The sequence below is a fragment of the Anoplophora glabripennis genome, unplaced genomic scaffold, assembly GCF_000390285.2.
Source record: "Anoplophora glabripennis isolate ALB-LARVAE unplaced genomic scaffold, Agla_2.0 scaffold1488, whole genome shotgun sequence".
NCBI lineage: Eukaryota > Metazoa > Arthropoda > Insecta > Coleoptera > Cerambycidae > Anoplophora > Anoplophora glabripennis.
The window spans coordinates 3,904-30,944 of NW_019417879.1; the positions used below are offsets into that span (position 1 = coordinate 3,904).

Consider the following 27,041-nt stretch of genomic DNA (forward strand, 5'->3'; position numbering starts at 1 on the left):
ATGGAAAATACTCCCCACTTGTATATGTTCAATGAGGATCAGGAGCCTGTCACGGTTGAGCATGAATCTTTGGATTTTACAATGTCTTTAAATGTTACTCCGTTCCTGGGATTTTCTAAGGAAGAACAGGACGTGAGAAATCCGCCCGAATTACCGAGAGACACGCAAAATACGGGACGGAGACATGGTGCCCAACGTGGGACCTGAACACCAGGTACCCTGAGACAAGAGTCCATCGACTGGAGCCAGACGGTCCGGGAGAAGGGCTGGAAAAAATATGGAAAAATGGGGATGAAAGAGAGATTCGACCCCGGTTCTGGGTTGTGGGAATGATATAATTAGAACCCAGTGGCGCCCAACCAAAGTTACCAAGGAACGGATAGAGATAGAAGATAGGAGCCTTAGGAAATATTTTACAAGAATTTACTGAAGTCTTACGGAAACCAAGAAAATAGGGAAAAATCAGTTTACCCACATTTAGTGGGGAGGATTGGAAAAATCCTAGACAGTTCTTCAGGAATTTGGAAGAATACTTCAAGGTAGAAGAGATTCCGACTACGGAATGGACACAATATGTAACGGATCAATTGCGATGTGAGGCAAGTAGATGGTTCAATAATTACCGCAATTTAGGAGGCGAATATGGAAAAGTAAAACAGATAATATTGGATAGGTATGATGATGTTCAGAAAAGAATGAGCAAGTAAACCTATTCAGTAAGAAGCAAGAAATAGAAGATTGTATACTGTTTATGCCACGAAAAATGTCCCCAGTCGAGGAGGGATAGAGGACCATAGAGGATCGAGATGAGCTAGAGCTCGTCATCCCGATCCACGGACAAATAGGGTCGTTGTAGATGGACACAAAAAGTAAAGTTTTACCTAGAATCGAGATAAAGTACGGTATAGAAAATTTGATAGCACTCATTGACACGGAGACGATGAACTCATTTATGCGGTTACGAAATTATAAAGGGCACATTCCTGAAGTCTAACGGAGAATCATTAATGGTTCAATGACCTGTTCAGCTTAACCTAGAAATTGCGGGAGTCGTCGTAGAAGTGAATCGGTATTTGATGAAGAATTTGAGTGAAGATGTAGGTGATAAAACAAAATGTTACCATAGATATACCTTTGGGAGGAATGTACTTTGGAAACATAACTAGACAAGTGGTTTTCTGGGAACCAGCAAGACAAATAATCGCCTAAAAAAAAAGAGTCGTATTGACTGATGAAAGTACGACTATTCAAAATAAATCTACCTATGAAGAGTTACTAAATGATTTTGCAGATATTTTTTATCAAAGTTTGCGTCAATCAGTTATCAAATTGGTAAGTCACAAAATCCCATTAAAAGAGCATAAACCTTTTAAAATCCATAGATAATAATAATAATAATTTATTTTCCTCAGAGACAATATGAATAGGAACAGTCAAATAAAACTACGCATAGATTTGTTGATAAAAGAAAATGTTACCATAGATATACCTTTGGGAGGAATGTACTTTGGAAACATAACTAGACAAGTAGTTTTCTGGGAACCAGCAAGACAAATAATCGCCTAAAAAAAAGAGTCGTATTGACTGATGAAAGTACGACTATTCAAAATAAATCTACCTATAAAGAGTTACTAAATGATTTTGCAGATATTTTATATCAAAGTTTGCATCAATCAGTTACCAAATTGGTAAGTCACAAAATCCCATTAAAGGAGCATAAACCTTTTAAAATCCATAGATAATAATAATAATATTTTATTTTCCTCAGAGACATAATATGTATAGGAATAGTCAAATAAAACTTACAAACTAAAAATTACAAATTACATTACAAAACATTACATTACAAAACTACATACATACACATTACATACATACATACATACTACGTTACAATTACATTACAAAACTAAAAAAAAAGATAAAAATTCCAATATGGAATAAAAACATTTTTCCATTAAAAAGTGATTTAAAGCTTTCCTAAACAAATATTCACTTTTCAGCAATTTTAATTGGTTAGGTAACCTGTTAAATAGCCTAGGACCTAAACAGTCGGGAGAGTTGGACGTTATTCTTATTCTAGCGAATGTAAATTCATATTTTCTCTTGTATTATACTTGAGGAGTGCATAATTTAAAACAAATTTACTTTTATTTTTGAAAACATAAGCAGATCTCAAATATGAACAGACATGGTAAAGGTAGAATTTTAAAATTTTTAAAAATATCCTTACACGAATAATGACTGGGAACTCCTACCATATATCTTAATCATCTCTTCTGTGCTATAAAAACTTGTGTAGAAAATGTAGAATTTTCCCAAAAACAGACCATATCTGAGACGAGATGCAGCTTGTGCATGATATAAGCAAGGAAGTTGTTCAATATTTAATATCGACCTTAAATTGCGAAACAAATAAGTAAGATAGGAAATCTTATTAGTTAATAACTTACAGTGCATTTTCCAATTCAGATTTTATTAACTCAACATCAGTAGTTAAGTCATCATTTCCTACAGTAAAACCATATCACAATATTTCTGCGAGCTATGAAATCTTATAATATTGGTTTTGGTTTTAATAGTAACATTGATCTATCTATGGTCTCAAAAGCTCGTTTTAAATCTAGAAAAAATGACACAGTGTAATCTCCCCTATCCAAATTCCTTTTCAGTGATCATCAATTGTAATGCAGATTCACAGAAATGTTTAGTACGAAAACCCGATTGATTAGTATAAAGCAAATTATTTTCATTTACATACTTGTATAATTGTTAATATACCATCATTTCCAAAAGTTTTTGGCAACTTGGCAAAGTATTAACAAATCTAAATTCCCAGGACTTGATGGTGCTACTGACCTTTTCCATTGAAATAATTGGACTAATTTTCAAGTTCCTTGGAAACTTACCAGATTCAAGAGAGCAGTTTATGAGTTGCAGCCAGATATGCCCTATTACTTCAAATGAAGATTTAATAACTACTGTTTAGTACATCGATGGTAAAATCTTTACTGTTCAATTCTCTCACCAATTTACCCAATTCTCGAAAATTAAGCATTTTTAAATTAGTCCAGCGGGCATCTATATAATTACCTACCATTATCACCTTTATATTGTTGATAGTCAGTGTCAATATTTTGAGCATTGAGTGGAAAGAAATATATGCAAATTAAATCCATACCCACCCCTAAGAGGGGGTTAATTTCACGCCTAAGATCAAATAACGATGCTAGTATAAAACAATGTGAAAAACCATAGCCCTATATTCTATAATACCAAAGATATAAATGTAGGTTGATAGACAACATACCAAAAAATATATAATATAAACTTTTCCCTTAAAAGGTTGCAAATAACCTACTGACGAGTGTCCCAGTTACTCCTTTAAGTCACACATTTTTTTATTCAATATTTTTGTATGACTTTTGTTACCGCAGGTTTTTGGGGTCGGTGATTACGAATCTGAAGTCCAAATCCGAATATTCCTGAATAGAAGAAGGATATGGCGGATGTAAAAATCGGAAAATAATTCAAAATTTGAAAGTTATGACTGACGGTTCTTTTCAAAGTCGCTAATCACGAATATATGGTTTTAATTCAAAAATTCTTAAATCCAAAATGGCCGACCCATTATGACGGATTGAAAAGTACCATAGAAATTGGTATTTATCACCCAAAGAAATGCGTTATGAATGTTTAAAAAATTGTGTCACTTAGGTAAAAATAGGCAAATGTCTAAAAATGAGAATTCGATTTGCAGTGTGCTCTCTTTCAAATACTCTTATCGATCCCAGCAAGGAATGATAAGATCACACGCTTAAATGGAAAATACAGGGTGTAACAAGTTTGACTGCCATTATTTCAGCATGAGATAGAGTAATCATAAATGAACAAAAAAGTTGTATATTACAGGGAGGTAAGATTAACAATTTTAAAAACACAGCGAGTATTAATATTGGGGAGTTTAATCACAACAGCGCTTAACTTAACTCTACACAGCTGATGCAGACCACGGGTGTACGCGGCAGATTTGTCTTAGGATAACAAAAATGTACTATTGTGAAACATTTAGTAAATTTCAAGACAATTGTTTTCCAGTTTTTAAATAAATAAAATAAAGTGTATCGATTTTGTAGTAGTACCGAAGATAGTGTTGTGCTTAAAAATTTTAGCTGGAATTTTAGTAATTATGAATCTCTTAAAACAGGAACTTTTAATCGAATTATGAATTTGAAAAATATGTAATTAAAGTACCCAAAGATTCACGTCGTCCAAAAAATCATACATATTAAAAATAATTTAGGTACTTCCCAAAAAGCAAAATTCAGTAATTTTTAAACGCACAAGTACAAAACAAAGTACACCTTATGCTCAAAATCACTCCATCACCATTTTCGATGCACGCATGACACCTTCGAATCCAATTTTCGCGCACTCGTTGGAAAATTATCACGTATGGTAAACATTTTGAAAAAGCAAGGAGAAACACCTCAAGAAAAGGAAATAGTGGTACGCAAAAAACACTCCGTCGCGGTCGAATTCCAGATACCAACTGAATTGTGTATTGGTGGACAGCTTAGTACCTCGTGTTACTACGCACCGTTGTCACAATTTATTACAACACTAAGGATTTTTTAGAATTAAGCATAAAAAAGTTTAAAAAAGTGATAAATATTGTATTTTATGGAGTTCTATGCACGCAGTTATGTCAATATTCCTTAATTAATCGAACTTTTGTACATCAAGTTGGAGATTTTGATCATTTTTTCTCGGAAATGGTTGAGTTTAGGACCCATGTCATATATAAGGTGTTTTTGTTTATTTTAATGTATTCTATCGTCTGTTAAATTTAAGGCAGTCAAACTTCTAACACCCTGTATAAGACATACAAAATGAGTAAGGTTTTAGAGCTAAATATATAAATTTGATCATTCAAGTAGCAAACTGCTTCAACTAAATTTTAACTAGCACTTGCAAGGATGATAAACTACGCCCCTTTAAAAGTAACAGGGTTGTATCCATTTTCACTCTTAGACATCAAACGCTAAAAAGTCTCAGATGCAACATATCTTTATCAGTTTTAGAATATAACAATGGATAACCAAGCAAATCAAGTAGACCGACGTATGGGATTTTTAGGAAACTATGTTCAAAAGACTCTTAAGTTGAAACCTGAGAAATGGAGTCGTATGTTGGCAACAGAAGAAAATAAATCTGTAGTAAAAAAATTCCTGGAAAGACCTGTACCCTCGCTTCTTGTTATAGTATTGACGCATACAGCGCAATTAGTTGCATCGAACACATTTCCAGTCGTTCAGTTGAAAACCAAAGGTAAGACGTACATACATACATACATACATATATATTAACATTCACCAATATATTTTGATATGCGTTCACTAGTTAGCTTTAAGAGAGCACTAAAACAAACAACATTCTATTAGTACAGATAGTTACATTATTGTTATTTATTATATTTTATTAGTGTATTTATACTGTATCTATACTATATGTACGTGGGTGTATGCATATGTATGTGTGTATATATGTGTGTATGTGTACATGTGTGTATATGCATAAATGTGTGTATATGTGTATACAGGGTGATTCAGAACTTATCCAAAAAAAAAATTCTTGATGGACAAGGGACTCTTACAAATACAATTTTGTAAAGAAAAAAGGGCAGTTCGAAAATGATTTAAAAATACACATCTGCACGGCACTGAAAACTGGTCCACTGTAAAACCTGTGAAAATACTTTATTCTGTTTTTTACAGAATGTTTAACTAACTGAACAGTTTTTTATGACATATTGACATATTTATGAAACATTTAATTAACACACAAACAGTCTTTACGGTCTAACATTATTAATCGCACACTATATCACTACTGTTAGCAGCGGCACTCTCTACCGTACCGTATCGGTCTCGCGGGAAAGAGCTCTCTTGACGTACGTTTTTATTTTCCACATAATCCTCGGGCCCCGAAGTACGGAGTACTTACTTTACCCTCAGTTTCTGATTCTAACGGATATAACAGTTGGATCGGTCGTTTCAACAATTTTCCGTTAGGAACCCTAATTTCACAAGCACGCACTTTTCCGTCTCTACCGTGATAAATGTTCGTAACGCGAACCATTTTCCAAAGGGTTCGTGGCATATTCTGGACGTGTAATAATACGACAAAACGTCTCCCGTTTCAGATGAGGTGGTTCTTTTCGGATCAGAATGATGGGCTGTGCATAATTGCTGTAGATAATCCGCAGTCCATTTTCTCCAGAATTTATTTAAACTTATTTCTCGCGCCTTCCATTTTTGTAAAAGGTCGTTACGTTTAATTGCTGTCTCACGTATATCTTTGGTAATATTGGATACAGCATCACCAATCAAAAATTTTTCTGGTGTTAAGATACACATATTGTCTGGGTCATCATCAATGTACGTCAATGGTCTGGAATTTACAATGGCTTCTACCTCAGTCAGCACCGTTTGTAATTCGTCAAATCCGAGAATGGCTTTACCTATATTAAATTTCAATGAATCCTTTATGGTTTTTACTAAACGTTCCCAAAATACGCCCCATCATGCGGCTCTTTCAACAATAAATTTCCAGGTTATTCGACTTTTCAAAGCAAATGACTGAATATCTGTACTCCTTAATAATATGGTATTAAATTCTTCAAGCTCCAACGCTGATCTTTTGAAAGATTTGGCATTATCCGAATAAATCACACTCGGCACTCCTCTTCTTGCCATAAATCTACGCAGACCTCGCAGACAACATTCTGTAGATATATTCGGAACCAACTCCAAATGCACTGCGCGTGTTACAGCACAAGTTATTAACATGACGTAAACCTTTCTTATTTGTTCTTTTTCTTTTATATAAAGAGGTCCAGCAAAATCGGTACCAATAACATCAAATGCTCTACTTGATAAAATTCGTTCTCGTGGCAAGGGAGCAAATTGGGTATCTCCAGGTTTTCCTCTAAATTTTTTGCAAGTCACACATCTCGATAAAATGGATTTAATTTTTTGTCTACCTCTTAGGATCCAGTACTTCTTCCGTATTTCCGCTAAAGTAATATTTACACCTCCATGACGCAACATTTCGTGTGTGTGAGTAATAATCTTGTTTATCCAAGGACTTGACTCTGGTAATATAATTGGGTGCTGCGTTTCATAAGATAGTTCACTTTCTTGTAATCTTCCCCCGAGTCGCATTAGTCCATCGTGGTCTAAAAATGGTGACAATGATAAAATAGCAGAAGTCCTAGGTAAAAGTTCATTATTTTTCAGCGACTTGGTTTCAGCTGGGAATTCTTTATTTTGAATATATTTTAGCCAATGTACTTCGGATCTTTTCAGTTCTTCTACACCCAAATTGCCAACAATTTTTTGTTTAAATTTTACGTTGTTAATAAATCGTAAAACATAACTTGTTACTCTAAGAATTTTGTTTATGCTACTATATCTGTTTAAATCAAATAAGGGATCGTGTATCTCTTCCATGGTTTGTGTATTCAATACAAAATTTCCTTGATAATCATCCATCATTTCGTCGTCATCTTCGGGCCAACTTTCTTCCGATTCACGTTAAAAATAAGGACCAAATTTCCACAATGTTGAGGTTATTAATTTATTTGCTTTAATACCTCTCCTCACTAAATCTGCAGGGTTGTCTTGTCCTGGGCAATATCTCCACAGTGTCAGTGACTGAATTTCTCTGACTCTATTCGCAACATATGGTTTCCACCTTTCTGGTTTTTCTATAATCCAACGCAGTGTGATCTTGGAATCCGTCCATAAATATATGGATTTCACATTCAGTTTGACATTTTTCATTATGTAGTTTTTTAATCTTGCAGCACAAACAGCTGCCGTTAGTTCCAACCTGGGTAAAGAAAGTTCATCTTCACTCTGCTTTATTGGCGCAACTTTGGATTTTGACATAAAAATGTTGGAATGATTAATATTATTTTCACATATCCTTATGTACGCGACAGCTCCATATGCTTTTGCGCTGGCGTCAGCAAAAATGTGTAACTGTACTGGTATTTGCTGATTTTTTACTACGCATCTTGGAAAAGTTAAATCGTTCAAAAGTTTTATATCTTTAATCCAAATGTTCCATTCCCTTTGAATATCTTGTGGTAACATACTGTCCCAATCATATTTTCCCTTACAAATGGTTTGTAACAATATTTTTGGTATGATGGTGTATGGGCCTAGAAATCCTAAGGGATCGTATATCTTTGAAACCATTTTTAAAATATTTCGTTTTGTAATATCATTATTGTCAATGACGCAATTAATTACTGAGTCTAAACTTATTCTCAACTCGTCCTGTAAGATATACCAGAAAACACCTAGTATTTTTGGGCAAATAGCTACCTTGTGTACATTTTTTTCTTTGAATATATTTCTTACGTAATCGTTATTATTAATCCACTTTCGTAGGTTCATTTGCGCAGTATTCATAATTTTGACAGATTCATCAAATATTTTTAAAGCTTGATCTACACTTTCTGCGGCAAATACAAAATCATCTACATAAAACGATTCTTTTAATATTTCACAGGTTTGACTATACTCTATCGCTTGTTCATTTAAATGCTTAAGTATTGTAGACGCTAAAAGAAATGGGCTTGTAGTGACCCCAAATGTTACACGTTTCATTCGATAACTGACTAAATTTGGTAAATTTTCTTCGTTTTTAATTTCGGTTTCATACCATAGAAAACTGTGAGAATCCCTATCCTTTTCTGATAACGAAATTTGTAAAAACGCTTTTTCTATATCTGCACATAACCCAATACAACCAACTCTAAAATTAAGTAATATCTTAATTAAATCTAGAATCAAATTGTCACCACATAACAAGCTTTCATTCAAAGATGCAAAACCAGGCGCATGCGCTGATGCATCGAAAACAACTCGGATTTTCGTAGTATCCTTATCGTCTCTATAAACTGGTCAATGCGGCATGAAGTAAGTCCTACCCACCATTTGAGTCTCCGGTGCCGTTTCAGCACACCCTGTATATAAATAATCTCGAACTGCATTATCATATTCAAGTAGCTTAGAATTTTTAGATAGATTTCTTGTTAAATTTTTTACTCTCGCTAGTGCTTGATCATAATTATCATTTAACTTAAAGTTTTCTACTTTCCAGGGTAACTCTATTTCATATCTACTATTCTGAAATCTAATATTCGTTTCACAAAACTTTCTTGTAAAATTTTCATTTAATTTACTATTTGAATTGTCAGGGTTATCTATGCCTATAGTTTCTAACTCCCAAAAATGCTTCAAACTGAATGGCTCTTCTTGAACATTTGTATGCAAAACAGTAATTATATTGGTATTTACGCTATAACAATCTATAGAAGTAGGCCCATGTAACGTCCACCCTAGCATAGTATTTACAGCCGTTAACTCCGTGGTTATTTTTTCTGTTTCACCGGTTACTAATTTCCAATAGTTATCCGCTCCTATCAACACAGATATTCCCTTAACAGGTTCTCTTCCTTCCGGTCTTGCGTCAGCTAATTCAAATTCTTTTAATTTTCTAATATTTGTAGGCGGGCTACTTAAAGCATCAAAACATATTTCGGGAACTTCGATCGCATACAGTTTTATGTATTGTTTTGTATATTGGCTTCGCAAATAAAACTCAACTTTATTACAATTTTGCTGCGGGCCTTTATCGGATGAGCCAAATGGAATAATAGATAATTTATGTGTACCCACAATTTTTAATTTTTTTCCCTGATAAATGTTAACTGACTTCCTCCATCGAATACTATGCGTATAAACATTTCATCCTGTTTTAATTCATTCGTTGGCGAAATAAAGGTACACGCCGTTTGTAGCAGTACGTCGTTGTAATACCCATTTGCTATTAATGCTGCCGATTGTTCATTATTTTTTGTACTATTTGCGTTACCATTAGTATTAGAGTCTTTCGCGTTATTTCCCGTATTTCTCTTTTCGTTTAAATGTTTTTTGTAGTCCGGATCGCACATCACCGTACAATGTCTACCTTTACAGTTTTGACACATTAACTTATTGTTTTTGCAATCACGAGCGGTACGATTTGGCTTAGTACATTTATAACATCGCGAATTTCGTTTTAAAATGTTCCTTTTTTGTTCAATTGTCAGTGATTTATTTCTACAGTTAAATGTATTATGCGTATTATTGGCACAGAACACGCATTTATTGTCCGTTGCACTCGTAAAAAGTCCTGAAACCGTTCGCGGATTATTTGAATTGCCATTTTTATTTCTACCAATACTGTTCCGTTCTTCTCTCGATACACCACTGCTTGTACTGGCTGTACCCGATATAGCTTGTGCAGATTCGACGGAACCTCACGTTTTATAAATTTCAATAGTAGCTCAATCTGTTTTTCGCATTTAATTGTATTTGATGTATCTGCTCTTTCTTGACTGCTACACTCCTCTGCATCCGAATCAAATTCTGACAATTTATTAAACTCTACTTTTAACTGAAATGGCAAAGATTTCATTAAAATAGTTTTTACCATTAGTCCGTAATTATCCGCTGAAATGCCTAAAACCTTTAATGAGCGTATAACAGCTGAGGTGGTATTATATAATTTTCGTAATCCTGTGACGTCATGTTTTCCTTTTACCGGATTTAAATTTATTAATTGTTGTATATAACTGTCAACAATTCGTTCTTTATTACCGAATTCGTCTTTTATCATTTCGATTGCATCGTTATAGCACGCCTCTCATGGTGTTAAACCGTTTATCGTTTCGAGAGCCCTTCCCGTTAGTACCGACTTTAAATAGTTATTTAGTGAACATTGTTTTGGGCTCTTAGCCAGCCTGTTTATGTTCCGTTTTCTAAATAAATAAATAAATAAAATAAATAAATATGTATGATATATGATCTTTAAATGAACAAATAAAATATATATACTTATTATTTTGGTATTATTATCATTAATATTATATTAAGGCAACCAAATCGCCAAAATAAGATTGGTTTCTTATTTGCGGTATGCCATTATGATTTTTATAAAAACTATTTTCAATGGTAAATTGAAAAATACATTTTTATGGTAAGTATGGCCAGATATGAATAATTTCCATTTTTTTATTGTTTCACATTTATATGATACTAAAATTAAATTTTAAACATTTTTTCTCAAACTATCCGATTCAAGAAAGTATACTTGTTACAATTTCATACCATGTTTTTCAGTTATTTCCGCCAACCAATGCATATGCTAAAACCACTTTTAAAACTTTCAAAGGTTTAAAACCACCTGGCAAAACATTTTTCCTATATATATCGCAATATTTTGTACGAGTTTTTATAAATATTTTAAGCTTCATTAGTTGATTAGATTTATCAGAAAATCCTGAAAATATTTTTATCACTTAAATTTTACATACACCAAAAAGTCGTACAAACCATATGGTCTATGGTACAAACTGAAATGGCGTCTGTGTGGAAATAGTTATTTTTGTATCTAGAACGCGAAATGGTACTTTTGTGTTAGAGAATGGAAATTATTTTTGCCGAGTTTAGCGAGGCATTTTGCCTCCATTCCAGAAAGCAAAAGCAATTCTCGTTCGAGATGTAAACAATATTTTTTCGAAAATTGCAATAAAATAAGAAAATTGTGTTATATTCTGTAGTATAACAACCCTAGGTTCGATAAAAAATAAGTAAACGTAGTTGTGGCCAAAAATATGTGTGATCGTCATAAGAACTCTACGTTGTGTGTATCTATTTTTATATTGACCGGAAGGCGCTGGCTACTAACTTTTTAGAGGGGATGTATGGTTTAATTATATAAAACAAAAGCAGAGTTAATACACCTAACCTTTATTTACACACAATTCAAATTAAACATGTGACAAATAGAAAGAACAACAAAAACATTAACAACCATTTAACATAGAATGAGAGTGCCAGGCTCACCTAGAGCTCCTGTGGGGAAAGAGCATGGCAGAGAAACCCACGATCGTTGCTCTTACCACCCAAATATGTATGCATATGCCTTTGCTAATGATAAATAAGTCCTGTCTCATTTAATGTGTCACTAAATGTCATCTGTTACCTCATATTAGTCATACACACTTCCAAGTAAAACTGAAGAGGTTTGGTGTTAGTTAGCCGGCAGAGCCGGAAGGTACTGGAGTCCCATACGGGAGGCAATCCAGCTATAGTTGAGATTTCGGAAGATCCTTCATAACACTGGAGTCCCATACGGGAGGCAATCGAGCTTAATCCAGATTCGTTCCGCACGGGCGAAAATGTTAGTAAATTCAACAAGGCTCGTATAGACGTATGACATAAAGTGAGCACAAGAAATCAAAGAACAACGTAATCAAGATAAAACAAGTTAAATGTGAAACAAAGAAGTTGTTTTGCAATATCTGGGCAGACACGACAATATACATATTTTAACATGTAATAAATAATGAGCAATCTATAATAATAATTGTAACAATTTTATCTTAGAAAAATATACGCCCCTGAGCGTAAGACAATGAAGGCTAAACATATACAGAATTATTATCATGAAACATCTATATTTTACGTATAACGTAATCGTGGCAAAAACAAGTTAGATGTGAAACAAAGAAGTCGTTATTGTAATGTCTGGCAATCAGGACAATACATATATTTTTAACATGAAATAAATAATGGGCAAACTTTAAGTATAATTATAACAATTTTACCTTGGAAAAATATATGCCCTTGAGCATAAAGCAATGGAAGCTAAACTTACAAAGAATTATTATCATGAAACATCTATAATCATCACAATCATAAGATTATATAGAACAATTAACAACAAAGTACTTAAAGAATATTACCTGCTAACTAATAACACTTTAAACAATTAACTTTTCACTACTTTGACACACTGCCCGCCGATCGTCTTACTACCGATCTCCACACTGTTCTCACTTCAACTGCCTATCTTCAACTATTTAGGCTTCCTTCCAGAATTTCCTACCTAAGTGCCTGTTTTTTGTGCTTCCTTCTATCGACCGTTAATATTTCTTTTTCATTGTTATACAACACCTATGTAACAGGTGACGTCGAAGTTGATAAGATAAGTACGGTTTTGCACAATAGAACAATTTAATTTATATCTGAAATCGTTTAAACCGTGTTTGAATCAAGACGGTTTAGGCGCGATGACTATTATAACGATAGCAACCTAATAAAAAATAAAAATTGGTAGTTTGAAAAAGTAGTGTCAGAATTATATTATAGTAATTCATATTCTAAGAGTGTTTGATTTAAAATGAGCTAGGAAGGTGAAGACAAGCATTTACCAGGGGACGTATTGGAAGCGGCACATAATTCTATTTCACAATTAATCCCAAAAAAATCGTCGAGACAGTACGAGATTGCCTACAATGAATTCAAAGTGTGGTGTAGTTCGAAGAAAATCAAAAAATATCCGAAGCGGCACTACTGGCATATTTAAAATATAAAACTAATAAAATTTTACTTTCGACATTATGGTCAGTAGGTATTCCATGTTAAAAAGTACACTAAATGCTAAAAAAATGTAAATATCAGAAAATTTCCAAAATTAACATTATATTTGAAAAGCAAATCAGAAAAAGTCCAGGATTCTAAGGAAACAGGAAATTGAGAGATTTTTACATCGATTTAACTAATTTTGGACAACTTTTCAGGTTATTTTAATAATTGGAGTTTGTAGAGCTTTGATAACGATCGATGGTATAGAAAACTCATACTCCGAGATGTTTTGTGATTTCAAGTCCAAACCAAATGAAGATATACTGTGCCTTTCGTCCGGCAGTTACTACAAGTCGAATATATTTTGTGAAGTATGTCAGGGAAAAATGAGTTAACCAAGTGGTTGACGTCAACAAAATAAGGAATGTGCTAAAAGAAATAATCTCAGTTGGCCTCATCCGGAAACTTATACAGGCCACTGCTTTAGACGTTCCTCCGCCACTCTGTTAGCCAACGCAGGGGCCGATATTACCACCATTAATTATATGGGGGGTGTGTCGTTCTAGTACGGTAGCGGAGACATATACAGGGTGTCTCCGTTTTTTCGTTCTTAACTTTGGGAAATGATAGAGCGTGAAGAAATAATAGGAATCTTTCCTATAACATTTTTCCCTATAGCGCTCCGTTTTCGTGATACAGGGCGTTCAACTCTCAAAAAAATATGTTATTTTCTTTATTATCTACTAAACAAATAAATATTTTTTGTTGAAACTTGGTATACAGTAATCATAATAAAAGGTTAATATTTTGACGTGAATAACTTTTTCCGGCTATGGCCAGTGGCGTAGATATGGGATTTTGTTCTGTTTTGAACCCCCTAAACTTCAACGCCAGTGGTGAAAAGTATTTTTTCAATACAAATATTAACAACTTATTTTAATTTTATGAAAAAACTGCTCTTGATAAAATTCGCTAGGAAGCTTCGTTCTTGAGATATTTAGTCTTTTTCTAATCAGGGTTATCTTGCGAAATTAAAAAATTAAACAAATTAAAATAACAGCTTATAAACAATTTAATTTAAATGATGCTCAAAGTGAGAACCATTTTCTTCAATACAACGATAGCATCGATTTCTTAATGACCGTCTTGTTCGAATTAACATGTCATTATTTATTTCAGTACAAGCTCTTCGAATACGATATAATAAATGTTCTCTATTGTTCACCGAAGTTGCATATACTTTTTCCTTTAAGAAGCCCCAAAGGAAAAAATCTAGTGGGTTAAGGTCGGGTGATCGAGCTGGCCAAGCAACTGGACCACCTCGACCAATCCACATTTCCCCGTAGATTACATCTAACCAATTACGAACTTGACGTCCGTAATGTGCAGGACAGCCATCCAATTGTATCCATGCATTTCTTCTCTCATTAAGTGGTACTTCCTCCCACATATCATTATGATTAGTTTCCAAAAATTGTAGAAACGTAACGGCGTCAAGTCTGTCTGGTAAAATGTAAGGTCCAAATATCCTACATATTTTTATAAATTCCAACCCACACATTTACAATGAATTCTGCTTGAAAGTTTCTAGGTCTTATACCACGTGGATTTTCATGAGCCCATAAATGTAAATTATGAAAATTAATTACTCCCCATCGCCGTCGGATAAAGTGGGCCTCATCTGTCCACAGTATTTGCTGCAGGAAGTGTTTGTTGTTATTCAGGGAATTAATAATGAAATTGCAGAATTCTAAACGCCGTTCGTGGTCTCCTGGATGTAAAACTTGAACGGGATGCAGATGGTAAGCTCTTTGACGATCTTTACGCAAAGTTTTCCAAATTGAAGCTAGAGGTATATTAACAATACGAGCAGCTCTGCGAACACTCATAGATCTTGTTTCTTCGAATAATCGAGGAACACGTCTAGTTCTATTTCGTACTACAACATTATTGTTCTCTCCTAAGCACAAGACCATTTTCTGAAAAAAGTTGATGAACTCTTCTAAATACCGCTGGAGATGGATATCTTGCATTCGGAAATCGTGTTCGGTATTCTGTTGCAGCTAAATCTAAAAGGCATCACTAACACTAACACTTCGACAAACTCTGACCGCACAGCAAACAAACTGATTTGACATGACATCTGTCAATACTATTGTTACAAACTTAGAAACAAGCAATGCCTGCTTAAACGTAAAATTTATGTAATGCTTAAGATAACCCTGATTAAAAAAATACTAAATATCTCAAGAACGAAGCTTCATAGCGAATTTTATCAAGAGGAGTTTTTTCATAAAATTAAAAGAAGTTGTTAATATTTGTATTGAAAAAATACTTTTCACCACTGGCGTTGAAGTTTAGGGGGTTCAAAACAGAACAAAATCCCATATCTACGCCACTGGCCATAGCCGGAAAAAGTTATTCACGTCAAAATATTAACCTTTTATTATGAGTACTGTACACCAAGTTTCAACAAAAAATATTTATTTGTTTAGTAGATAATAAAGAAAATAACATATTTTTTTGAGAGCTGAACGCACTGTATCACGAAAACGGAGCGCTATAGGGAAAAATGTTATAGGAAAGATTCCTATTATTTCTTCACGCTCTATCATTTCCCAAAGTTAAGAACGAAGAAACGGAGACACCCTGTATAAAAGATTCTATAAGAAATAAAATTTCAATCGCAAATAAATTGTTACCATCTGTAGTAGAGCCTACGGAACTTGCCAATAATACAACTTAAACGCAGTAAACTTAAACAATTACAGCAGCAGCCTCATTGAACACTCAGAATTAAAAACCACGATAACTGACGGCACTGGATTTGGCATAAATTTAACTTACTGCACTTTCAATTTACATATAGTGCAAAATAAATTGTAAATCATCCTGTTTATAATAGTTACTGTTTCGTATTGAAATGTTATGTTACTTAAAATGTATATTTTTAATTAATAAGATCATAAATAAATTTCGAAAAAATGACAAATTATTTTGACATTTGTTTTATGTCCTAGAACGAAAATGACTTTGGCGTTCTAGAACATAAAAGTATTTTGCAACTAGTTGACAAAAAAGACTCACTTTGTTGACAGCAAATTTAACAAAAATGTCGATTTTTGATGACAGTTTTCGAAAAACGATGTTTTTGAAATGAAAAATATATTTTCTATTACTACACAAATTAGATAAACAGAACTAGTAGCAAACTTCTAACTTTTATAAAATACATTTCATTTAATGCAAATAATTTTAGGTGTCTATTTTATAAAGAAAGAATTCGCCCCTGTGAACAAGTCCTCGCCATCTGAAAGTATTATAACTGGAGATCTATCAGCAAAAATTATCGATCAGTTATCTTCACTTGTGGATGAAGTAAGTAAATAAGAAAAGAAACCTTTTTTCTACAGCAGATGCTAAAGTGTAAATTCGTAATAATATGTAGATGAAGTAAAATTTTAGCAAAAAGGGTAATACTTTAAGAACAAGAATAAATAAAGATTTCCTATTAGAGACCAACCGATTAATCGGCTTCAGCATCGGCATCAGCTTCCGCCACATTCGGCCATTATTTAAGCTTTCGGCTAAGAATCTGCTTCGGCCAAATTAAACCGAACTTTTCGCCGAAGCCGTTGACGTCGACCGTCGCATCGACATTCGACAGTCATGCTTTTTATTTTTCTATATCTTTTTTAAAATACCCGTTACCCGTTATGTTTTATGTTTATTATTAGAATTTGTTGTTTTATTTATTATTGTTTATTATATATATTATATTTCCAAAACATGCATTTATTTTTTACCTACTTTTATGTTATCTTATCATATTTTCTTATAAATTAAAATTTTCAAGTAATAAAAATATCTTCGGCTTCAGCATCGGCTTCGGCCGAAGGTGACCCAATAATCGAAGTTCGGCTTCGGCCAAAAAAATCACATTCGGTCGGTCTCTATTTCATATTATGTAAAAAATTAACTAATACGTAACGCTGATTTTAACGGTCTTCATAAAGATTTCAATTATGCAATTAATGTAGCCATACTCCATAGCTTCAATTTTTTGTTGTAAAAACAGAACCAACAAGGGGGAGCAGGGGTGTGCACGGCCTTCCCCAGAAAAAAATATCTAATATTATTGTCTATCATCAGAACGTTTTTGAAATTTTATTCGGACCTGGGCCAACCCCAAGCAAAAATTCTAGTTACGCCCATGATGCTGTCCTCAGATCGGCTTCAAAGTTTGCTAACATGATAGTTTCAGAACGACAGAAGCAATGCCCAGTGTAAACTTCTGAATTTGTTGGCATCAGGAACTCGCTAATCTTCTTAGGGACTATAATAAAGAACAGTAATTTTAATGTTTTCGTTGCTATGGTTCGTCCCTACATGGAAAGTTGAACGGGAGGTAAGGTCAGTTAAAGAACTGTTTGACGCCTTCACATTCGGAGAGTACTGCAAAGAGATCGGTTATTACAAGAAGAAATTAACATTAAGGCTCAACTAGACTGAATTTCTTCGCAGATTGAGTAAAAATATCTAAAGTTGTACCAATTTACAAGAAAGTAGTACTGATAATCCAATAAACTATAGGTCAATTTGAATTGTACTGGTAGATATTTTAAATAATACTTCAAATGAAAATACAAATTATAAATTACCTTGATACAGAACATCAATTTAATTCTGACAGACTTTAGAAATAATTTGTAACAGTAGGTTATATTGTAGCAAAAACTCTGCCAAGTGGGTCTATTGGGATGTGATGTTCCCCTTGCTGGCAAATACACGGGGTTAATAAACTTATGTCAAAAATTTAAAGGGGTAAAAGAGGAGCAAAAACTGAGTAAACTGATGTCACAAACTTGTATTGGAAGTTGAAGATTATAGAGAAAAAAGGTAATTAAAAATGTGTTTAAAACTGTTTTGAAACTGCTGAAATACAAGTATTTTATCGCGGCGAGTACTTACAAAAAATTCTGAAACACTTTTTACGAGTTTGTAGGTTTCTTATGAAGCCGGACTGTATTCAAAAATCAGTTTGTAATACATTGTTGTAGTGATTGCTGTGCTGTTTTTCGAGAGTACATTTAATAGCCGTATTTCCAAGTTTTTTTTTTGAAAATGGCGCATTTATTTAGCAACCTCGAATATTATGATATGCTCATAATTTGTGAAATGAAAATGCCCATCCAACTTGTCAATCAAGTGTACCGTGCAAGATATCCTGAACGACGTGCCCCCGCACCACGAACATTTGTTGCTGTGGCGCAAAAGTTTTGGACACCGGTAGTAGAGTTGTTTCAAAATCTTATGAGCTTTGACCTTCATATGCGCAGAAACATAATTCCGACCGTCGTGTCGCCTAAATTATTCTACGTCCTAAAAACATTACATCTAATATTCACAGTCTATCTCGAGCTCTCGTAGCTTAAACAAGCCTTTGATCCGATTCCAAATATCATAATAAAATGCCCTATTCTTTATTGTTTTAATTTAAACAATAGAAATATATATAACGAACGTTTGCCAGTTGACTTTATTGATGCCCGAGCGCCTTAGTTCATTTCTGGTTGTAATGAGGCACATGGTCTAATTCTGAGTCAATATTTCACAACGTGTTTATTAGAAGAATTATGCGGATACGCCACGCCTTTCGCGCATTTCGCGGCTCACGAGATTTTGAAACTACTCTACAATCGCGTTGAGGTTGCGACGGTGGCCCAGGGCGACCACTAATAATCTTAAATGTCGAGGAGAAGATGATCTCGTCAAAGAAAATCCTCATCGTAGCACCAGAAATATCGCACAGCAGGTAAATATTTCGCAACCTGTTGTGTGGCGGACATTACGACAAGCTCAGTTGTATCCATTTCATATTCAACGTGTTCAAGCGCTTACAACTGAGGATCTTCCACTACGTCGAGATTTTTGCGAATGGTAGCTTCAGGAACATGCAAGAACTCCTCAATTTACAGAGCAAATACTTGTTACAGATGAAGCATGTTTCAGTCGAAATGGTGTACGTAACGTCCACAACACTCAACACTGGACTATCGAAAATCCACACGAAATAGCAACAGTTTTTAGTGAACATGTGGGCCGATATCGTTAATAACACTTTAATAGGACCTTTTGAATTATTGCCTAGACGATTAGACGGTGTTTCATATCTAGATTCTTTGCAAAATTGCTTGCCTGAGTTAGTGGAAAACGTGTCATTCAATGTTCTGCAAAATATATGGTTACTGCATGACGGAGCCCCCATTCACTTCTTTCGGAGAGTGCGCGACTTTCTAAACATTACACTTCCCGATCGGTGGATGGGCCGCGGCAGCTCCGGACCTCACCCCATTAGACTTCTTTTTGTGGGGATATGTGAAAAATGTTGTGTATTCCACGAAAATTCGTGACATCGACCAATTGCGATATCGTATTGCCGAAGCTTGTAATATGATTCGAAAGGACGTGGCAATGTTGCAATGTGTGCGAGCGAATTGGATACGTTGCGCTGAAGCTTGTGTGCAAGTAAATAGTGGCGTCTTCTATGAAAATCATCAGCTCTCAAAAGGTAACGTAACAACAATTCAAATTCATGGCTTTGCAGTCGCAAGTATAAAGGCATATGGTTCAGTCGTATATGTAAGATCAGAATGTATAAACGGAACTATTAGTTTAATATGCGGAAAATCTCGTGTAGCCCCGTTAAAAGCAATTTCATTGCCTAGGCTTGAGCTATGCGAGTGTTTACTTTTATCCAAACTAATAAAAAAGGTCACTAATGCATTAACAATACACATAGATGAAATATACTGTTGGACTGACTCTACTATTGTTTTATCATGGCTGTCAGCTGATCCTTAATCTTGGCAAACATTTGTCTGTAAAAGGGTTGCAGAAATACAGCAATTGACACAAGTTAATAATTGGCATCACGTTACATCAGCAAATAATCCAGCGGATATTATTTCTAGGGGTATTGAACTAAAGGATATTGTTGAGTCCACTCTGTGGTAGAGTGGTCCTCCATTTTTATCGAAAGAAGAGGCACTATGGCCAGATAATCATATTTCTAAGTTTGTGCGTAAATCAGATAAAGCACCAGAACGCAGAAATAAAACATCACATTCCGTCTCAAATGATGACTTTTTAGAAATATTGTTTAGTAAATATTCCACATTGCCTCCGTTTCATTAATAATTTGAAAACGGCTCGGGGAGCGAAACAAACAGCTTCGCTCACTGTAGCTGAGTTATCACGTGCAATTAAATTGCTTCTAAAATTAGTTCAGTCGCAAGCATTTTCTGAAGACATACATTCATTAACACTCACAAATGCGGAAAATCTAACAGTAAAATCAAGGCTCTAAATCATCGATCAAGAGGGAATTTTACGCGTTGGTGGCAGATTAAAACATCCGATCTTATTGCCAGCTAAACATGCTTTAACAAATTTAATTATAAGATATGAACATATTCGTAATTTACTTCCCGGTCCTCAAACTACTCTTGCATGTGTAAGGTAAAATTATTGGCCTTTAAATGGGAAGCAAGCATTAAAGTCCATCGTAAGAAAATGTATACTTTGTTTTAAGGGTGAAACCATCTTTCATGTCTCAACAAATGGGAGATTTGCCCGAAGCTCGTGTGACACCTTCGCGTCCATTTTCATTTTGCGGAGTAGATTATGCGGGACCATTTCAGATGAAGGATGAGAAAACTCGCAGCAAAAAAATCATTAAAGGTTACATTTGTATTTTTGTGTGTTTTTCTACAAAGGCAATGCATATCGAACTTGTTAGCGAGCTTACTACAGACGGTTTCTTAAACGCACTCAAGCGGTTTGTATCTAGACGTGGCTTGTGTAGGAAAATATATTCGGACAATGACAGAAATTTTCACGGAGCAAATAATAAATTATTATCAGAAATTAAAACTTTATTACAGAATGATATATTTAAAGATTATTTACTTTACATGCAATATAGATTGAACTATTCCTCCACGAAGCCCCGATATGGGCGGATTGTGGGAAGCAGCGGTTCGGTCGGTAAAACAGCATTTAAAATGTGTTGCAAAAAATTTCATTTTTTCTTATGAAGAGTTTTATACTCTGTTAACGCAGGTGGAGGTTGTTTTAAACTCCCGTCCTATCATTACTTTATCCGACTGCCCTGACGACCTGCAAGCATTAACACCCAGTCATCTACTCATTGGGGGAATCCCTAAATTCTATTCCAGAAGTAGATCTAAGCGATGTTCGAGTTACCTATTTGTCAAGATATCACCATTTAGTTAAAATGTCACAAGACCTATGAAAACGCTGGAGGAAAGACTACCTACAGCAGCTGCAGCAGCGCACGAAATGGAAATTTCGCTGATTGGCGCCTTGGTACTCCTGGTGGAAGACAACGTCCCCCCGCTGCTCTGGCCGATGGGTCGCATAGTTCAGGTTCATCAAGGGCAAGATCAACTAGTGCGTGTAGTGCAAGTGAAGACGAAAAATGGTGTTGTGAAACGCGCCATAACCCAACTGTGTTTAATGCCTATGGAAACTATACGTGTTTAAATATTTTTTATCATTATTGTTAAAATAGTTTTTGACTTGCTTATTGAAACATAGAGGTTTCAAGGGCGGCAGTATGTTGCACCAAGCGTTCATTATGCATTTTAAACATTACGCCATGTTTGGCATCACAGTAGGTTTTTATTTGGTACCTAGTCAAAAATAGTCAAGAAAAGTTGTAAAAAAAATGTTGATATGTCATTACAAAAAAATTATCATAATCATTATTGTAATCCAAGTAACAAAATACAACCCACTAATATAAGAATATAATATCTTTGATTCAACACATAATCATTCCCGAGCTGTAAGAGCCCTACAAGACGGGTTTGTAGCTAACAATCACCTAAAATCATGTAATTTCTTACGAGAAGCTGTGGAATTTTTAGCTAAACTTCAAATAATAATAATTTTTTGAAATCGTGCTTAAAAAATATACCTAAAAACTAATTTGAATTTCATTTATTATCAGAAGCATCTCCTGATACAGATTTGCAATTAAGGAAGCAGGATGCTTCAAACCCTTTTTTCTGGGAACGCAGTAAAGGTTGCATACTTATTAGACCTAATAATTATACATTTTTAATAGATGTTATATTCTTATTCATAGCCTCTAAATATTTATAAAATGTCAAATAGAAAATGTTCCATCGGTAATATAGGCAACTTGAAAATAATTTTTTTTAGTTTTTCTTTAAAATCTGTTGTAGAAAAAAGTAAAAGTTTATTCAAGAAGATTAACGATTTAACGACTATCAAAAATAGTTCATAAATGAACAATATGCTAGTTGATAAATTGTAATTTTATCGTTTTGTACGAAAAATGATTCTTTATGTTCTCTCTTCCCAGATATTAGTTCCTCTCGTCTCAAACTCTGCGAATTGCGTCCAGTGGCCTGCAGTTGTTTCAAAAGATGTTCACAAACATATGCATAGTTTAAAAAGCACCGTCTATCAGGTAAAAGGTCAAGTGAACGGTCATACGGTTTTACCCATGCCAGTGGGAGTTGACAAAGTCTTTGAGGTCGAAAAAATCTTGATGCAGAGCAACGGGGAAGTATGCGATTTGTATTTAAAAAGTGCGATTGAAGGCATCGTTATTAAATGGTCCGCACAAATAAGCGATGTTTTAGCTAATGACCGGTCGGAAAAAAATTCTAGTAATTTGAATCCTATCCCTTCTGTAGGTAAGTTTTTATACAGGGCTGATTCCGTCATATGTTAATTTTAACAGTGTATTCGGAAGGCCTAATAAAGACGGAGAATCGAAATAAAATAATTTTGATCGACCATTTAAAAAATAACTCCCGTTAATTCGGCGTTCTACTTTGCGACACGGAACGCGCCGGCGCATACTGGGGCGAAAAAGTTTTTTTTTTTTTGTTAAAAAATGGCTACAGGTCTCTAAACTCAACCAAATAGAACGTTCGAAAGCTTAAAATACTTGTAACTGAATTCCGAATGAAACCTCGATGCTCGACACAATAACCTCAACCAGAACCTCCATAAAACCGTATAGGCCAAGGGTCGGCAACTGGCGGACCGCGGTCCAGGTCCGGACCGCGGAAGGTAAAATACTGGACCGCTAAAAATTTTTTTAAAGTACAAATTGCTCAAATAAATTATTTAAAAAATGTTTTTTACGTTTAAGTGCCAATCTTATCATTTTTTCTAGTATTTTACAATTGTGTGTGTTTTGAGTTCTTAATGGTTAGTAAGCAGATTAAATTTGAGTCCAAATTAAAATAAAAAATAAGAAATGTGAATTTTTTTTCTGGACCTCGTTAAAAATTTTCAAAACTATCCGGACCCCACCTAAAATTACTTGCCGACCCCTGGTATAGGCCAACCAATAGAGCGAAAAAAGAGGCTGTTTTTACACTTAAATATTACAGCAAACTTCATGTATTTCCTTTTTAAAAATACTTAGTAAATGAAAACCCAAGTGATTTCCCCAACAAAGTCGTGAACAATTTTTTTTAAACAATAAAGATTGCAAAAAATTAAATTTTTTGTTTTTTTTTATAATATCCAAATATAATTATGGAATCGTCATTCAATAGGACTTTTTTAGAGAATAAAAAAACGTATGAAATGGTTTTTTGTGCGACCCGATCAGTTCATTTTTACAGAGAAAATCCGAAAAAACCTTTAAAATAAACCTTTCTTCAAAAATTCATGACTCCGTCAAATTTGAAACTGGAAAAACAATCTTGCGGAAATTGACAAATAATAATATGTAGTTTAATCGTGCGCAAGATGATTTGTGTCCGATGCATAGGTTTTGCACAATTGCATTATGTACAAATTAGGGTGACGATTTATCAAAAATAGTCCGATTTAGATTCTGAAAACGGAATCTGAAAGTAGACAACAAAATCTCCAATTTGTATATCTCGGATTTTCGCCTAAAAACACCCTTGATAGCATACCATATCAAAATGATCGAAAGTACGCTCGAGCCAGAGTCTAGCGGTAGTGGGGGAAGCAGCGAACGGAGCACGATTCCATGATTATTTTTCGAGATATTATAAAAAAAGAAACAAAAAAATCTAATTTTTTAGTTTTCATTGTTTAAAAAGAAATTGATCACGACTTTGCTGGGGAAATCACTTGGGTTTTCATTTACTAAGTACTTTTCAAAAGGTAATACATAAAATTTGCTGTAATATTTAAGACTGCCAAAAAATCTCTATTGGTTGGCCTAGTATTTTCAGATCTGTAGAACTCCGTGAGCACATAACCTTTTAATACTGAATATTCTAAACTATAAAACATTACAACCGTATAACCCTTGATGCCAAACCTGATAATCCAATAACCAATAATCCTTCTAGCCTCCGAAACCACATAACCTCATAACCTGATAACACTATATTTCCAGAACTGTGAAAATCCGCAACAACATATCATATTGCAATTTAGCTGCATGTTTTCACTATGTTGTATAATTGAATATGAGTTTTTAGTATTATGTCCAATTAATTATTCAGTTTGTAGCAAAATATTCATTCATCCGTCCATAATACTTTGTTAAGTTGAGATCCACTGCACTTTGATTTTGAAAACCAACTGTAAGACGACTGGAAAATCAGCTGTTTCCTGTGGTGATTTTTTCGATTTTCTGTCTTTGTTAGACCTTGCGCATACGTGTTTAAAATTAATGACATTATGACTGGATCATACTCGTATATCTTGAAATCATCTTCAGTTAATATTTTTATAGGATTTGGCAAATTAACATATTTTTATGATATTGTTGTGCTTGCAGTAATATCCATTTGTGTTTAGTCAAATTCATAAAAAACGGATATAAAGAATAAAATTGTTTTTATTTATTTTATTTTAGAATTGCAATTTTGGAATTTGCGGCTAAGGAATCTACAACAAATATACGAACAACTAAGAGAACCGAGGGTAAAGAGCATGGCGGTGGTTCTTGAAAAAACAAATAGTGCCTATTATAGCTGTTTCAAGGACATATTTAAAAATATAGTTATTGCTTTAGCAGAAGCCAAAAGCATCTGTCTGTATTTAACACCACTGAAGAAACACATTCAACTATTAGAAGAAACTGACTTTAGCGAATGTACTCCTCTTTTAGCTCCAGTAATGCATGTCATTTGTTTAATTTGGTGCAACTGTAAAGCATTTGATCAAGTTAAATTGATTACTATATTAAAGCAGATTTGTAATCTACTCATCTTAGAGGTATGTATGTTTGTATACAGATTATTAATGATGTATCAAATTGTAGTTGTCATTAAACACCAACATTACAACTTTCAGGCCAAGCGGTTTCTGGATCCTACTACACTCTTCCATAGCGACATTGACGAAGCGATGCAAAGAGTTAGCTTATGCATAAAAACTTTGAAACACTTTAATTTCGTTTTTACTGTCTACAAAAATAATTTGAAAAGGTTTTTCCAAAATGAAACACCGGATAACTGGAATTTTCATCCCATAATGATATTTGGCAGGCTCATAGCCTTCTTGGAGAGACTAGAAACAATTCAATGGTTCTTTAACACTGTGCTAGAGTTTAGTAAACTTCAAAAAGTTGAGATAGGTGGCATTAAAGGCAGATTATTAAGCGCTAGAATCGTCATGGTATTCGAGGAATTTCAGCAATGCTTCTCTTCATTTTCAGGGATGTCTTATGACGTACTTGATCCAGATGATTCGTCTTTTAATGTAGAATTCGAGCACTTTAAACAAAAGGTGACGGAAATGGACATAAAATTAGCAGCTATTTTATGTCAAGCGTTTGAGGATTGTACTAATTTGGAAAGTATTTTTAAGGTAAGTTATGTATCAATATTACATCAGTTATAAAAGTGAAATGAATATTTCAGCTGATAAATATAGTCGGTTCGACTCTAGAAAGACCAGTCATTAAGGCGCAGTTTACCAATCAGTATGAAAAGATTTTGCATATTTTGGAAAATGAGTTGAAAATTTGTCAGGTAGGTATATCAAATCTAGATCACTTCACAAAAACATACACTTACACTAGAAAAATACCTTCACCATTAAATTGTTTTTGTGTAAATACATAGAGGAGAAGGTCAGAATATGGGCCCCTATTTGGTTTTTTTTTATTATTATTATATATTTATTATTATTATTAACAAATTTTTTGACAAATACACCTAAAAACTGGGACACGCTTAGTCCAAGAACTCGTCTACAATAATGAGCGCGGCAAAGTTCCGGAAAGATAAAAAATACTGAGATATCAGTTAAATTATGAAAATTGAACAATATCTTGTACGAGGGTAGAGTGTATGAATTATGGGCCCCTATCAAAAATGATGCATAAGTTTACGTTTAACAAAGTAAACTTTATTTTCTAGTAAAAAACTTCATATATAATTATACAAAAGAGTAATGGCAACAACAGAAATTAGAAAGAAAGAAATTATTTGCAAAAGTCACAAATGTAATTTTTTTGTTGTTTACGCTATCCATAGCCTTTATCAT

At 34.0% G+C, this 27,041-nt stretch overlaps 1 protein-coding gene across 1 annotated transcript; it reads left to right on the top strand.

Annotated features, from left to right (window-relative positions):
• LOC108915720 (dynein beta chain, ciliary-like) lies at positions 1-26,792 on the top strand. Its single transcript, XM_018721838.1, has 8 exons — positions 1-196; positions 5,140-5,331; positions 16,750-16,868; positions 22,906-23,242; positions 25,405-25,766; positions 25,845-26,360; positions 26,414-26,524; positions 26,733-26,792. Exons 1-8 carry the CDS (start codon positions 1-3, stop codon positions 26,790-26,792), a joined length of 1,893 nt encoding a protein of 630 aa, XP_018577354.1.
• Positions 26,793-27,041: the final 249 nt, after the last annotated feature.

Bases quoted from the DNA above. Each gene is read 5' to 3' on its own strand.
- LOC108915720 (XM_018721838.1), top strand. From the start codon at position 1: ATGGAAAATACTCCCCACTTGTATATGTTCAATGAGGATCAGGAGCCT. The intron at 23,243-25,404 runs GTAAGTTTTTAT...ATTTTATTTTAG, and splicing joins GAATCCTATCCCTTCTGTAG to AATTGCAATTTTGGAATTTG. The intron at 26,525-26,732 runs GTAGGTATATCA...GGACACGCTTAG, and splicing joins ATGAGTTGAAAATTTGTCAG to TCCAAGAACTCGTCTACAAT.